Source organism: Amia ocellicauda, chromosome 15, assembly GCF_036373705.1.
Source record: "Amia ocellicauda isolate fAmiCal2 chromosome 15, fAmiCal2.hap1, whole genome shotgun sequence".
NCBI lineage: Eukaryota > Metazoa > Chordata > Actinopteri > Amiiformes > Amiidae > Amia > Amia ocellicauda.
Genome location: NC_089864.1, coordinates 24,687,821 through 24,703,467, shown reverse-complemented (window position 1 = coordinate 24,703,467; position 15,647 = coordinate 24,687,821). Strand labels below are relative to the sequence as shown.

Sequence of the window (15,647 nt, the reverse complement as noted above, 5' to 3'; positions counted from 1 at the left end):
CTGACTGGCCCTGACGTTCCCCAGACATGAATCCAATCAAGAACCGTTGGGATGTTATGGATTGTTGCATCCGACAGCACCAAGTAGCACCACAGGCTGTTTAGGAGCTCACCAATGCCCTGATCCAGCTCTGGGAGGAGATCCCCCAGGACACCATCTGCCATCTCATCAGGAGCATGCCCAGACCTTGTCAGGAGTGCATACAGGCACACGGGGGCCATACACACTACCAAGTCACTTTGAGTTGCCGTGATGAAATTTACACAAGTTGGAACACCCTGTAATTTCAATTGATTACTTTGATTTTCAGTGCGAGTTTGAATCCAGTCCTCAATCGGTTGGCGATTTTGGTTTCCATTGATTGTCGTTACGTCTTTTTTGATCTCAACGAATTACACAATGTTCAGTAAAGATTTTGATCTTTAATACATTTCATTAATCGAGATCTGGTCTGTGATTTAAGAGTTTGCTTAATTTTTTGGGGCAGTGTAGCAAGGATGTAGTGGTTATAATGGTGGATTTCAATTTCCAAAACAAACTTCGAAAGCCCAGGTCTGGACAGTTAAAAAAAAAAAAAAAAAGATGTAGTTGTCCATTCTGGTTACTGTAAACCCACTTCAATGCAGTCATGTATAAACATTTATCTATATATAGTCTATATACTAAACTGGGAAAGCAGAAATGGTAAATAACTGCTTTCGAACTCAATTTGTCAGGGAACCAAACAGAGTGCATGCATTGATTTGATCTTTTCAAATGACCAAGATGGAGTCAGAGGGACACTGGTTAGAGAACCAATGGCAAATGGCAATCAAGGACCAACTCTAAAACAAAGGTCTACCATTTTAGAAAAGCAAACCTTGAAGGTATAGGGCAGCACTTAGAAGAGTTAGACTAGGGCACACAGGATACAGATTCAGTTGAAAATTGATTGTTATATTCCAATATACTACTTAAGGCTCAGCAGAAATCTGTACCAAAATTTAGTAAAGTGAGAACCAAAAAAAAAAAAACTGGCCAAAATGGTTTAGGAGTATTCAAAAAATAGTTTTATAAGCGCATACAGGAGAAAACTGATCAGGAAAGCAAAGGAGGAAATGGAAAAAAAACTGCTAATGCAGCTAAAGGCTAAAAATGCAAGCATCTTAGAAAAAATGTGGCAAATGTTCTAAATAAGTATTTCAGAGGTTTTTACAGAAGGAGAAAAAAAAGAACCTGTAAGAAATAAAAATCAGGATAAATTAGGTACTAAAGGGAATAGCAGAATTAAAAATCAAACAAAGTCACCTGGGTCAGATGGTATATTTCCAACAGTACCTAAAGAAATTGGGGAAATGTATAGGCCACTAACTAAAATATTCCAAATGACACTTACAACGGGGGATGTGCCAACTGACTGGAAGATGACAAAATGTTATACTAATCCACAAGAAAGGGGACAAAACCGAGCCAGGAAATTACAGACCAGTCACACCTGCATTACCTGTAAAAGGTTGGACAAAATTAAATACATGAGCATCTTAATGAAAACCATATTCTTGGAGATAGTCAACATAGGTTTAGATGAGGCAGATCATGTCTTACTAATCTATTAGTTCTTTGAACATGCAACTACAGATCACATGAAAGCATAGGACATATAGATTTTCAGAAAGCTTTTGATAAGGTTCCACACCAAAGACTGATCCTAAAATTGGAAGCTGTAGGCATTCAGGGTAATGCAAGCAGATGGATTATGAACTGGTTGATTTATAGGTAACCGAAGGTGCCCATTAGATCTAGGAGTCTTCATGGACTCCTTACTTTCTCCAAAAAATTTGGGAAGCAGTTAAAAATTAAATAGTAGGGTATATGGTCACAAGTGTAGAATTTAAAATCCAGGGCAGTAAATGTTCCGACTGTACAATGCACTAGTTAAACCTCATCTAGAATACTATGCACAGCTCTGTGCTCCACACTTCAAAATATATTGCTGCTCTAGAGGCAGTTCAGAGGAGAGCAACCAGACCAATGCCCAGTTTGAAGGGAATGCGAGACACGGAGACACCTTTTCACCCTGGAACAGAGGAGACTAGAGGACTGAAAAGGCATCAACCAAATCAAACCAGAGGAGCTATGCCAGATCAGCAGGGACACAAGTGGAAATTGGGCTTCAAGGCATTCAAGACAGAAAACGGGAGACTTCAGACTGAGTAGTCACAATCTGGAACAAACTCCACAGTGATTTGGTTGAAGCTGAAAATTTGGGAACATTTAAAAAGACTGGATAGGATCCTTGCATCACTTAGTTATTAATAGACACCAAATTAACACAATGGATCAACTGGCCTCCTCTTGATTGCAAGCTTTATGTACAGAACATGTGCAGTCCTCATGCATAGCAGTACTATAGGCACTATTGGCCTCCAATTACACCTATTCATATTACAAGGTCATGCATCACATGCTTCCTATAACATTTGACAAACAAAGTAGACTTGAGCATCAGTGCTCAGACCTCTGCCAATTCAATACCCCCAGTTTAAAAGGCCAACTCTGAAATGATATTTTAACCAGAAAGGCTTTTAAGGCACTCAAGATTTGGTCACTAGAGCTTTGTATTGCACTTATACCCTGGATAAGGGCCTCTGCCAAGAAATACAAATAGATCTGCGATGTGCAATGTCATCCATGCCAGCCCTTTCAGACTTGCTAGTGCTAAAGTGACCATACATAAACCCCTACCCAAACATCCCTTAAAAACAAAACCTAGGTTTTAACCAGAAAGGCTTTTGCTTTCCAGCACATGCATTGCAGATCCCAGGTCTATTGAATGCACAAGCACACTGTGCCATTATAGACATTATGCAATTCAAAACACACAAGGTCAGATTTACCATTTATTCAAATCAATGTTCTACAACCAGTTGCATTGCTGGTCATCAGGCAGCTGGAGATCATGCCAAGACCAGGAGAGAAATGGGTTCCACTGCAGCCCTGAGGAGAGAACAGATCAGATTTCTGCAATAGCTTGCTCTAGCAAAACCAGCCAAAAAGCAAGATGTAGGGGGCCCCCCCCCAGGTCTGCTGCCTGCCCTCAAAGCAATATGCATTTGGCAACAGGATTTAAACCCACCATGCAGAGAAGGTGTCAATGCAATCCAGAAGAGCCTGCCAATCAGCATTGCATCTGGTCCTCCCTGGTATAGAAGGAGTGTTCCAGTGCATAGTAGGACATGCTTACCCAGTCACTGGGCTGGGAGGCCTGCAGATCTATTGGCCTTTCCTGGGCAAGGCTTCCTGGTACAGTGCTCATCAGCATTGGGGTCCTCAACCACAGGGAGCTCTGGAATACAGGAGGGACAACACCTTGGGCAGATTGCCTCAGCAGGAATTGTGCACACCTCAGCTGGCAATATTCTTGCATTCAAATTAGATCCAGTCCTTTCTACAGGTTCATCACTTACTGCGCCCATCAAAGCATCCTTCCACACACTGCTTGGCTGATGGGGAGCAGACCTCCGTGGAGCACATGAAGTAGATCTACAGAGGGACATGAATCTCATTAGTCATTCAGTCTGGACACTCCACTCAGCAATCAAGCCTGGACAACATCCCAATTTTTAATTGGATAGCTTTATAGGGTACCCTGCCATCAAATGAACCAAGGCTGGGAAAATGATCAATGATGCAGATCAGCTCATTGACAGCCAAGGATTATTTCAGGCTTGCATGCAGTGACTGGTCTGGTGTGGCAGACCTGACCAGCAGCCTTCCATTTATATTGCAAGAACAATGTTTAATGCAGGACGACTCTGCAGGCAGCAAGTCAGAGCACACATTGCCCTTCACCTCCTCATGCAGGTAGTGGTGAGTCACGTGGTCCATGAACTGGAAGGTGCGGATCTCAAATCGACGGTGCTGTTTGGGCAAAGGCTGCTTGTTGTGGACGTGCAGGGTGGAGGTGTGACCGTAGTCCAGAGGGTTGGGGCAGCTGGGGAATAAAGATGCCATCATTTAATAGTTACCAAAAGCAATGCTTCTCAGATGGCCAGCAAAGACCATTGATAGCATGGCTATCCATCCAAAAAAAAAAAAAATGCTGTGGCAGTCATGCATGCTTTGTGTCCTGGTTACAGCATTAAAGCACACCGTGAAAGAGCAGTACCACTAAGTAAGCTACATACAAATTTAATCCTCCCATGAATTCCTGCAGTGCAACTGTTCTAGGGTCAATTCCAGGTCTAGCACTCACCCCTCATAGACCAACACCCAGACAGCCTGGGCAGAGCGGGGGTAGGCAACACAGTAGTACACCAGCAGCACCAGGCTGGGGTCAGGGGCATTCAGCAGCTGCACCTCCAAGAAGACTGGCCTGCCCAGCAAGAGCCGCAGGGGCCGGTGGTACGGAGGGTAAAACCGGCTGTAGGTGTCATCTGGGGAAGACAGATGCTTGAAGCAGAAGACAAGGAGGAACAAAAGCACAACCAAGCAGCACTTGGCAAGCACACCACCCAACTTGGCATCTTGCAGCCTAGGATTAAAGGCCCATGCTCACCCATGGCAATACTGAGCTGCACCCCAAACACCCCATGGGACAGAATTGCATTGGGCAGGTAAGGGTTTTTCACCAGGTATCCAGTGCTGGCCAAGTTCCCCTCTGCATAGCGGCACTCCACCAGCAGCCTGCATACAGATGAGGGCAGCTCTGCAAGAGGGCCTTTGAGCAAGAAGGCTACTGTTGAGCTCAACATGGAGCTCCGCTTCCATTAGTACAGGGACATTAGGCTTTGGATTCATGGCATGTAGAGCAAACCTGCTTGTCCACAATGAAGCCCAATATTCTTACCTGAAGGGACTGTCCCTAGTGATGACTCCATAGTTCAGGCTATGGAGTCTGGCCAGGGCCATTACTTCAGCCAGGTAGCTGGTAGTGTCCCCCACCACCTAAGAACACAAGGGGTTATTGCCAGCAACACAAGCCAACCCAAGTCCTCAATAGGCATTTTACTGGTTAGTTCCTTACTACAGAGGACATAGTGAACCAGGGCTTGGACAGAGTACAGCAGCCTCTTCTCCAGCCCCTGCAATTTCAAATGCTTCTAGGGCAGCTGGCATTTTAGTGTAACTTCAAATACATGATCAATTTGGACTAGTTTCAGATGCCAAAAACATCCAAGATACTACATGGAAATCAACCAAGTTAGAAGCAGTTTAAAATTGAATATATTCCAAGCCACAAGCCACAGAAGACCGCAGCAGCATTACTCACAAATGCATGGGTTCCACAGCCAGTCACAGGGAACTTGAAGACTGCAAAGTTTGTTGTGCAGATGACCGGGGTGCAGGAGTTGTTGCCAGTAACCACCAAGGAGGCAGGGTCCACAGAGAAGGTGCGATGGACCACAAAGACAAAGTGCCTGTCCGCAGTGCATTCTGGGAGAGGGGAAGTGCAGGGAGACCATGCATTTAAAGAAGCCCAACTACTGAATTGCAGGTATTCCAGCCGTCAAGTGGACTGGATCAAAAGGAGCTTGACAGCAGCATTGACATGTCCCAGTTTAACCAGACCCTTACCTTCCAAGTAGTCAGCCTTGATAGCCATTTAACGGAAGACCTGCCAAGGCCATTCATTTGACAGGTTTCACTTTAAAAAAAAAGATCTTACCATGCAGTTGAGATGTTGTCCATTCTGGTTACTTTAAACCCAATTCCAGTTCAGTCTATGCAGTAGTGTCCAAATTATTATGTGCATCTAGCCTATATATACACACACACACACACACACACACACACACCCCTAGGTTACACAAAACTGCACATTTTCATAATTTTGTATAATAAGGATATACCTGAACAGGGATTCGAGTTTACAGTTTGCATTTAGCCCATGCCCTTTTGATCAGTTGCCATGTCAACCACTAGCCTCCACAGAAAAGGCTTGAATTCTGAGATTTAAGAAGGCATTTTCTGAGGCAGTGATTAAGATCAGAAGTGTTCTTGTAATTAAATTTAAAAGGCATAAAACAGAGACAAAGATGGCTGCTTAAACTTATATACAGTTTCCAGGTCTCAATTAATGCCATGAATGCCAATGACACCATTTACCCATTTAGTGTACAATCATCCTTTTATGCTTTTGCACTTTGCAGTCTGTGTATAGACCAATTTTGGTAGTTCAGGTGTGCTTTGGGACTTGGCAGTCAATCAAATGGCTTGGTACAGCCATCAAGTTGGCAGCTTCTGGCAGTTCCAGTTAAGCCTAGGAGTGGAGCTTCTCTAGGATTAGAGATCTTAGCAAGGTCATTAACCCCTCACAAGAGTTCTGCCAATAGCCAACCATTCCTTTAAAAGCTAGCAAGAAAGCTATGACAGACGTACCTTCCAGAGGATAGTAGCAGTGGGCAGTGTCCGAGTCTACACAGCAACCCTTGGAAAGGCAGGCTTTGGAGCCTATTCTCTTGGGACCACAAGATACCTGCTGTATCTTAGGGATCTGGCATCCTGCAGGGTACAGAGAGCAACCAATTAAGCAACCATTCCTGAAGGAAGCACTGTTTCGAGATCCTTGCATTCATTCTCTTCTTGGATCAATGTGAAGATGAGGTCTCACCTTGCTTTGGCACAAGTGGTTTATAGGGGCATGATACCTGGATCTCTGCTCGCTGTCCACCACTAGTCACATAAGCCACCTGAATAATGTACCTCTTCTCCTGTGAGGATAGAGTAGGGAACCATATTAAAGCAGTGGAGGATGTGGGTCTAACCAGGAGGCAGCCTTTAAAATCCTTTGAGGATGGATGGTAGAGCAGCCTTATTTTGGATCCTCCAAGTTGAAGGAAACCCAATAGCTTGTCTGGTATTAAAAGGGTCAACATTTGATCAGTGTATTCCTAGAAGCCAAGACCCTTCCAGGTCATACACCACTGAAGTCACACCCTAAGCCTGTGAAACCAATTTCTTGGTACTAGTCTAGTGTTACAGAAGACCCAATGCAGGTCAAGTGCCAAGCAGACTACAGAATGCAGTGCTTACCACATGCTTCACATCACAGGCAGTGTACGGGATGGTCAGGATGTTCTTGCCATCCTTCTTCACCAAGGCATAGCCACACAACTTGGGGGTCTGGAGCACAGGGACCAAAGTTTTGGAGGAGTCTACAGAGACGGGAGGAATGTAGAACACCTGCTCAGCCTGTGGATTTCAAATTTGGAATACAGCATTTGACCAAGTCTAGAGAGCCTTCGGCATTTAGGTCAGGGTCAGCCACCCTTCAGCTCAAGCTCCAGTAGATGGACTCATGGTGAACTGCATGCATACAAGATAGGGTTGGTAATCCTTCCACTCCTGAACTACAAACCCAGCTCTCACCTAGGATTTCCACAGCCGACAGGGGACCACCCGTCATGCACACATCACTGCAGGAGATGGACAGGCCTTTGGGAGGTTCAGGCGTTGGAGTGGTGGTCACTGGGCAAGATACTGTGGCCACAAATTGCTTCTTCAAGACCAGGTCATAGTACTGCAGGGTCAGCGCTTCATGGAGTTCATGGTGCTTCCTCTGTTCAAGGACAGAGATTAGAAGCCAACAGGGCCAGTACTGGGTCAAATGGCATCTTGGTGTTCATGGCAAGACCTTAAGGGTGACCAGGGACTTCAAAGGTATTGCATGGCTTTTAAGTCACTACTCATGCATATTGGACTCCATAAGATTGAGGGAAAGCAGTTACCCAATGATGGATACCTGGAAAGCAGAACCATCAGGGGGACATCAAGCCAAGTAGTTTAATTGAAATGTTGCAACATTCCTGCATTCAGAAGACAGTGGCACCCTCACTTACCAAATTAAATACATAGCAGCCCTTGAAGGATGCAATCAGCACCAGGCTGCTGTTACACCGCCTCACTGTGTGCTTACAGGACCTGGGGAGCTTCAGAACTGGGAGGGGTCTGCTTCTGGCTGCAATGGGGTACACAATAGAATTACGCTAGGACAGCAAGAGGCTTCAAGGTCTCGCGTACCCCCTTAGCTCACACCTTCTGCAGCTCTGGCTCATGTAAATATTTGATCTCGGGCACAGAATGTCAACCATAACCTTTCTGCAGAAAGATCCGAGAGTAACGCTGCAAGGAGAACTGGATCAACATGCTGCGGTTCCCACAAGCAACACTTGGCTCATGTCCTCTCCCTCAGGCTCAGAGTCTGAACCGTCAGCATCTGGGAGGACACCAGCATTGGCCTCATCACCTGAGATGACATGGAGTTCAGTACTTTGTCCATTAATCCCACACCATGTAGTTCAAGTTAACCATGCTTAAGATTACACAAAGGCTGAGAAGATGCTCCACTACAAAAGCCATGGATAAACAGACAAGGTTCCAGTTTACTTACAATAGGAGTATAGTGCTACTTCTGCATTCTTAAGACACCCTTGTCCAGGGCAACTTACAGAATGCATCATTGTAGGTACTAGCAAACCTTTCCAACTGCAGACACTGGTGGAAAGGAAAACGGAGGGCTCATACATTCAGTATCTGGTCCCATTTCATGAAGCCTCCTCTCTACACAAGCATCTGAAGCTGGTTCTATAAATACATTGCAAGGGTTTTGTTCTCCATACAAATGTGTATCATTTTACCATTGTTGCATTTGTGAATTAGATCTATACAAAATCAAGTGGCTTATCAATTTGTTTCTCCATGTGCCATTAAATAGTTCACCTTCCATAGTTCTGTACCATCTCTAGTCCATCAGCACTGAATAAGAGGGGGCTTCAAGTCATTAGAGAGTTATGCCCTCATGTAATTGGGGAGGCCCTAGCACTTTCTGCAGATAAAGCATCTGATATTCTAGACCCATAGAGACATCCCCACCAACACTACAAACTGGGTCCTGTTGTAGGACAAGGGCTTCCCCATCTCATGAGCAGGGGTGACAGTAACCACAAGACCAGGATAGAGGAACAGACAGGTGCTGAATGCCTAAGCAGTCCAGGAGAACAAGAACTAAATCCTACCTTGCCCATTAGCCTCATTTAAATGCAGGTCAGAGCCAGTCTCCTCACCCTCCAAGGTGGCATCATTCATCTCATTATCTGAGGGCGAGAACATGGCAGATCTTATTTGGTCCATTTTAAAATGCCAAACCGGTCATTCCAAGTACCATTGCCCCATTTGGTAGATCTACCATCATACATCCCAGATGTTAACAAATTATCTACATAGTCAACACCTTTGCACATTTACTTCAGCTTTTACTGAAGTATGATCGTGCAAACTAATTGCACTGCTCTAGAGGCAGTTCAGAAGGAAGCAGCCAGACTTATTCCAGGTTTGAAGGGAAGGTCATACTCAGAACTGAACCATTTCACCCTGGAACAGAAGACTACATGGGAAGGGATTCAAGTCATGAAAGGCATGGACCACTTCCAGATCCGCAGGGACACACGGACTGTGGTTTTCGGTCATGAATGCCTTGAAGCCATCACAATCTGGAACAAACTCCCCAGTGATGTGGTTGAAGCCAACAATATTGGAACATTAAAACATTAGGATCCTTGGATCACTTGGTTATTAATGGACAAACAAGCACAATGGGTTGAATGGCCTCTATTTGTAAACAATGTTCTTAAAGCTATACCTTAGGAGAATTATGCTGTAATCCTAGGACATGAATGTGCCGTTAAATTCTCATCATTCCAGTTATCCTTGCACTGCATTTATTTGAGAAGGACATCGGAGAAAGAACCCCTTATTTCCAGCAAATGCATTACGGTCAGAGCTCTACAGCATTTAAAGTGCAATACATTTGAAACATTTGCGGTGCATCAATACATTTGCTGTACACAGAAGTTACTTTGAACAAATTATATGGACCAATACACTTAGCCATGTTATGGGCCATCAGAAGTTCAGCCATACATTTAAAAATACAAACAGATTATGTACATGGGCCATTTTCAGACATCTGCTTTGCCACACATTTTGAGCAACACTGAAGCAATACCCCTTTGAATAATCCCTAGCCTCCCCCATTGAGGCCCATTGCACATCAAGTGCTCTCTGCTGGCGAGCTTACCATTGAGAGAAACTGCAACACCAGGAGCAACAGCCTCAGGGTCCCTGATCAGTGGAAGGCTCTGCACACCATCCCTTGGTAAAGGGGATGCATCAAGCCAATCTGAATCTACAGCCTCAGATTCAGACAGCTCCAAATCATCTTGTCCCACAGCCTTCAGACCCACCTGGAGGTCAGAGTCTTCACCCCAGTAACCATCAGCATGGTGAACACTGACCACTTTTATAGGATTAGAGCGGTCACGATCCTCATTGAAGTAGAAGGCATTTGGGTCAAGGTTATTGGTCATCACGTTATCCTAGTTAGAAGCGTCTACAGGATCTTGTGGAGACTTCCATGCTTCCTCATGCTCTTGCTCCAAGTCATTCCAAGCCATGTTACCTTCATCAACACCAGTTTGTGGAGGAAAGTGACCCATTTTATCAGCATCTCCATTAGACCTGTGAAGATCCAGAGAAGTGTAGTCATCCCAGAGGAACCCATCCTCATCAGGTTCATGGACTCTCTTCACCCTGCCATGCAAGTCATCCTCAGTTTCAAATGGATCTTCATTCTCTAGCTGAGCATTTGACAAACCACAGAACAGCCACGTTGCCAGCAGAAACCACACTCTCCGTCCTTCACACCACAACATTATGACCAGCAAGCTGGCAGAGAGTGAATAACATCTTGCTTGCTCTATCAGGTTTATATACTGATGTACATGTTCTGATTATGGAAAGGACTTTGCAATGATGCTCCATCACCCATCCAATCAGCTGCCTCGGTTCTTAATTGGCAGCATTCTCACACACTCATGGAGGATCGGGCATTTTCATCTGTTGCCATGGAAATCTGTCTGATTGCTGCCGAGTTGAATGTCAAGATACTCTACGTTTACACTTGATCAACATGTATCTTGGCAATGGAGTCTTTTGTGAGAAAAGACAAGTAAGAATCTCAATACCAGGAAAGCTTCTCCATTGTAACCATTGATAAAAGACCATTGATTGACTAGTTTTAATGCCAGTGCTTAGAACATGGAGATACTTATTATTTTTAATGCATCTCTTCCTCTCGCCTAGTGTCATGCCTAGTGTCCAGAATATGGAAGTTTGTTATTCTTGAATCTCTACCAACGCAGTCCCCACCGTGACCTCCGACAGCCAGCTCAACACTGCACCCAACCAGGTGAATCCCAAAGTGAGAAATGGAAAGGTACTGATATGTGGGTCAGACCCACAAGGACAACAGTACTGTGATCAATTAATTTGCTCTGCTTGAACCCAAAAGCATCTGATGTGTGGAGATGGATGGGTTGCAGTCTGTGGGGTTTGGTTTCATGTTATGACTGTGTTTCCTCTGCAGACAGGTACTCTTAGAATCTCTCTTTTTGGTGAGTTTGCACAGGCACACCAACATGTGGCGGTGAAGGGGAAGGGAGGGCAGAGCAGGAAGTCGGCTAACATCACCAACAATCACAGTTGGATTGATAAACGTCACACAGACCCAGGATCGATGTTCTCTGCAGCATCACTATAAGAACACAGGAATCCTACCTACACTTGAAAGCCGTATCAGTCTGTCTGAAGTCCCTGTCCAGTCCCGAGTGAAGCCAATCAAAAGACTTGAAAGATCCTAGACAATGTTTGGGAAAATGAGAGGTTGGAACTGAAATAGGCTGCTTTCTGTGCCAAGAAAGGAAACGTCATCAGATGACATTTATTACTAAAACCTGTAGTCATGAAGCTGCAAGACCATTCTGTTGTTGAAGAACAGTATTGGCACCATCTAGTGGCACAGATTGCCTGGTAAAATGCAGAGAGAAAGCTACTCTGGAGCATATGTACATTTAAACTTCTGCTTCAGGCTGTTTTTATTAGTATATTGCCTTGAGGTTGTCAATCTGTAAAAATAAAAACAGTGTCATCTATAATGTAGTTTGTATATTTATTCTCCCTTTCTAATCTATCCATATATTATGTACACTGTTTAAATCCATTGCCAGAGGTCTTGAATAAACAGAAAATGGTAGCTAATAAGAACATCTTCATATCACACCCACACATACACTCTTCATGAGAGAGCAAGAGAGAGAGAGAGAGAGAGAGAGAGATCTGTCTTCACGAGTGAATGACTTCACTCTTTAGCAAAAGTATATTTTCTTACTTCTAAGCATGTATAATTGACACTCAAGATTGAAAGTTTTTCTTGTCCATGTATTCTATTGTGTTGTAAAGCACATTCTCCTTTGGAGACACTGATCCATTGAAACAAAATACATGAAAAGATCTAAATAGTAAATATTAACAATAGTTACGTTAATGTAACCCATCATTACCCAATGACATTAAATCCTTTTCTCTTACCTTTTAATGTGTATTTCCTAGTTATTTTTAGCTACAAAATATTCTCAATGATATATTTTTAAGCATCTTAGTGCAAATAATGTAAATGGAAAATTATATATACACATTAGGGTTGAATCTTTTATGGTCACCTTAAAAGTACTTAAATGTGCTAAAATATTGGACTCTTAGGATGGTTAACAATAGCTGTAGGATGTTGAATGTGAGCATTTGTCTGAGTAACAAAGATAAATAACAGTTAACTAAATAGGGTAAAGAAATGTAAAAGGATCAGAATTGTGTCACTTCACAAAGGCTGGGCTTCTGAAGAATGGAGAGATTATTCCTTTACTTCCAGGTGTTCACACATCCATACAGAAACAATGCTCAGTTCTATATTGCATGAAGAACAGAATCAAAGGACTAGAGTAATAATTTAAAAAGCTATATACTCATACAGTATCTTAACCTTTGCTGCTCCGCTTTTGGAAAGCAGGTAATAAAATAGGATCTGTAGAAACAAAAGCTCACAGCCAGGAGTAAATGGATAAGAAGAACATTCACATTGTATAAAGTACTTCAGTTCAGCTAATTCTGGCACGTACGCCAAAAACCGATTCGCCACCGAAAAAGTAGCTTACTTTGCATTTCTTCATGATCCACTACAGTGATGTTCAGGGTCATAAAAACACAGTGAACAATCAAAAAAAAAAAAAATCACAAGCACAACAAAGGAGACAGGTGCCATGACTTAACAGTTTAATGTCATCACACTTTGTCTTGGATTTACATTTCTACACACATATACAATATGCATATGTGAGCTTACGAATTCTGATTAATAACTATTCACCTCGGAGACCGAAAATGATCCAAAGTATCCATGAACAAGGTAGAACATCATTCACCAAGATGGGAGCCCTCTCACCCTACAGTTTGTAGATATAACTATTCTTCTATAATCGCTTCTGTTAAAATGTTCTGTAATTGTACAATGCTATCATTAGTTGGAAGACCAATATAAATTCACTCAATTTCGCTACAATGAAAATTATAAATAAAAGCACGTCTTATTGGTAACTAGCGTTTAGTAGCATGTATTCCAACTTAATGTCATTATCATAATGGAGTTTTTTTTTTTTAAAAACATTCTATAAGCCAGTAAAATATCCATTCTGTTAACCTACTTCTACAAGACTAGGAATAGGATACATATATTTCTAAATCACAATGAGACGTTACACTTTACCCTCCAACCCCTCCCCTCCACCAAAAGTAAGTATACAAGGAATTATAAGGCTGCACACAAGTCAGAAAAAGAAATAACACTTCATAGATAAACCATAGAGCAATGGACACAAAAAGTCCCCTATTTAACAGATGGCTAGAGGAAAACTACACTGCAGGACAACCCACTTACAGTTTCCTTTTTATGAAGGGACATCAAAAACCTCAGTAGTCAACAGGCATATGAACACCACCTCTTTCCTTTATTTTTTCACTTTTATTTAGTCAGGTGTATTCAAAGTCCAGGAACCCTGTTAACGAGTGACGCCTCTCTGGGTAACGGGCACTGCGAGTACCCATTAATTGCCACAAAAAGCTCCTACGGCAGAGATCAGAGGTTGCACTTGGATGCAGACAACTTTTTGCCCCAAGAAGCTTTGATTTCTTTATTTCTTATTGCTTTTCTGTTGTACACTGGTTTACTGAACTAACCCCTGCCAAGAGCACTGGGAGGACAAGGTCATTGGAATCTATTCATACAAAAGGACACAAAGCTATGAAAAGTATTTTCTGCAAAAACCTTTGTTTTTCTTTTATTCATTTAGATTTTTGGTTCTCTTAAAATGTGCAAGAATTACTAAATTTCAACCTTTGGCTTTGCATGTCCACAGATAGACAAGTGGCATCAAACCCTACGTCAGCCCCCTACCTTCTCTCCCAAAACGAGAACCAGTGAACAGAACAAGCAGAATGTGAAAACCAAAAGAGTTTCAGAATGTGGTATCATTTTTCAAGGATCTGTAATGTTCTAAAGCAGTCATTTACTACACAGCATCAAGAATGATACTTGTCAACCCCCTTTGTTTGAATTGAGAATGTGCTTTACAGTTGTGTTTTCTGTTCGGTGCTAAAAAGGATTTTGTTCACTTTTCATCTTAAGGTATCAAAAGCTTTAGTCGTCGCTTACAATGGTTCGGCCTGAAAAAACAAACTGGGTCCGAAGCACAAAGCTTTCAAGAATGTAGCTTAAATTTTAAGACTAGGATACAAGCTAACAACCTACTGTTCAAATAGTCTGCTGAAAATATAAAGATTCACTTTGTGGAAATTCTCGAAGTTTATCATAGGCACTATTGGTCTCCCATTGCAAGTTACACAATGTAATATTACAAGGTCTCACCTCAGCCAAGAAGTCTTATTTCCAATCACAAAGAATCCATGGTCAACAACCCCTGAAAGCTCTACTCCACCTTCTGCTTTGTCTTTTCTTGCCACCTTCTCCTCCAAGATCACAGACATCTGCAAGCTCTTCAACAGCACCCCCCCCCCCCCCCATCCCATCCCATCCCAACCCATCCCATCCCATCCTGCCCAAGTCTCCCACCGATCAAGCTTCCTTTTCTTTATTCTCACCTCTCTCAAACTCTGAACTTTCCTCTCTCCTCTTAGGTCACAAACCTGTGTGCCCTGGACCCTCTCCCTACTCGCCTCCTCCAAGCGACTGCTCATGATCTACGCCATCTCAACTCCTCTCTGGCAGTTTCCCCCTCTGCATTTAAACAAGCGGAGTTGATCCCACTCCTAAGAAACCTACCCTTGACCCTACCTCTCCTCAGAACTACTGCCCTGTCTCCCTACTCTTTTCCTTTCAAAGACCCTCAAAGCATGCAGTTCACCATCAGCACTGCATTCCCCCCCACCCCCATCACTCACTTCTTGAGTCTATGCTATCCGGCTTCTGTACAGCTCACTCCACTGAGACTGCTCTCCTAGCAGTCACCAACTCCCTCAGCTGTGCTCAGCCGGCCTCCCTCTCCTCAGTCCTCATCCTCCTTGATCTCTCCACAGCATTTGACATTGTCAATCACTCCATCCTCCTCTCCTGCCTCGCTGACCTTGGAATCTCTAGAACTGCTCTCAGCTCATTCTTCTACCTCAATGACCACACATACCAAGTGACATGGCAAGGTTCCTCATCCACAGCCCCCCCCCCTTACAGGCATACCCCAAGGATCCATCCTGGGCCCCCTCCTGTT

The 15,647-nt window shown here is 43.4% G+C and overlaps 1 protein-coding gene and 1 long non-coding RNA gene across 2 annotated transcripts; both read right to left on the bottom strand.

Annotated features, from left to right (window-relative positions):
- Positions 1-2,887: 2,887 nt before the first annotated feature.
- LOC136771612 (zona pellucida sperm-binding protein 1-like) lies at positions 2,888-6,474 on the bottom strand. The gene is made up of 9 exons (XM_066724022.1): positions 6,361-6,474; positions 5,252-5,415; positions 4,829-4,926; positions 4,538-4,665; positions 4,235-4,415; positions 3,832-3,973; positions 3,447-3,522; positions 3,224-3,325; positions 2,888-2,976 (listed from the first exon to the last, which is right to left on the bottom strand). The coding sequence occupies exons 3-8, from the start codon at positions 4,888-4,890 to the stop codon at positions 3,228-3,230; spliced, it is 687 nt and encodes a 228-aa protein (XP_066580119.1). The 5' UTR covers positions 4,891-4,926; positions 5,252-5,415; positions 6,361-6,474; the 3' UTR covers positions 2,888-2,976; positions 3,224-3,227.
- Positions 6,475-6,597: 123 nt separating this feature from the next.
- LOC136771611 (uncharacterized) lies at positions 6,598-7,718 on the bottom strand. Its single transcript, XR_010822348.1, has 3 exons — positions 7,351-7,718; positions 7,015-7,136; positions 6,598-6,692 (listed from the first exon to the last, which is right to left on the bottom strand). It is a non-coding gene; the product is annotated as an uncharacterized LOC136771611 (long non-coding RNA).
- Between the last annotated feature and the right edge of the window lie 7,929 nt (positions 7,719-15,647).

Bases quoted from the DNA above. Each gene is read 5' to 3' on its own strand.
- LOC136771612 (XM_066724022.1), bottom strand. From the start codon at position 4,890: ATGGCCCTGGCCAGACTCCATAGCCTGAACTATGGAGTCATCACTAGG. The intron at 4,416-4,537 runs GTGAGCATGGGC...TGTCTTCCCCAG, and splicing joins GCAGCTCAGTATTGCCATGG to ATGACACCTACAGCCGGTTT. The intron at 3,326-3,446 runs GTAAGTGATGAA...CCTGTATTCCAG, and splicing joins AGGATGCTTTGATGGGCGCA to AGCTCCCTGTGGTTGAGGAC.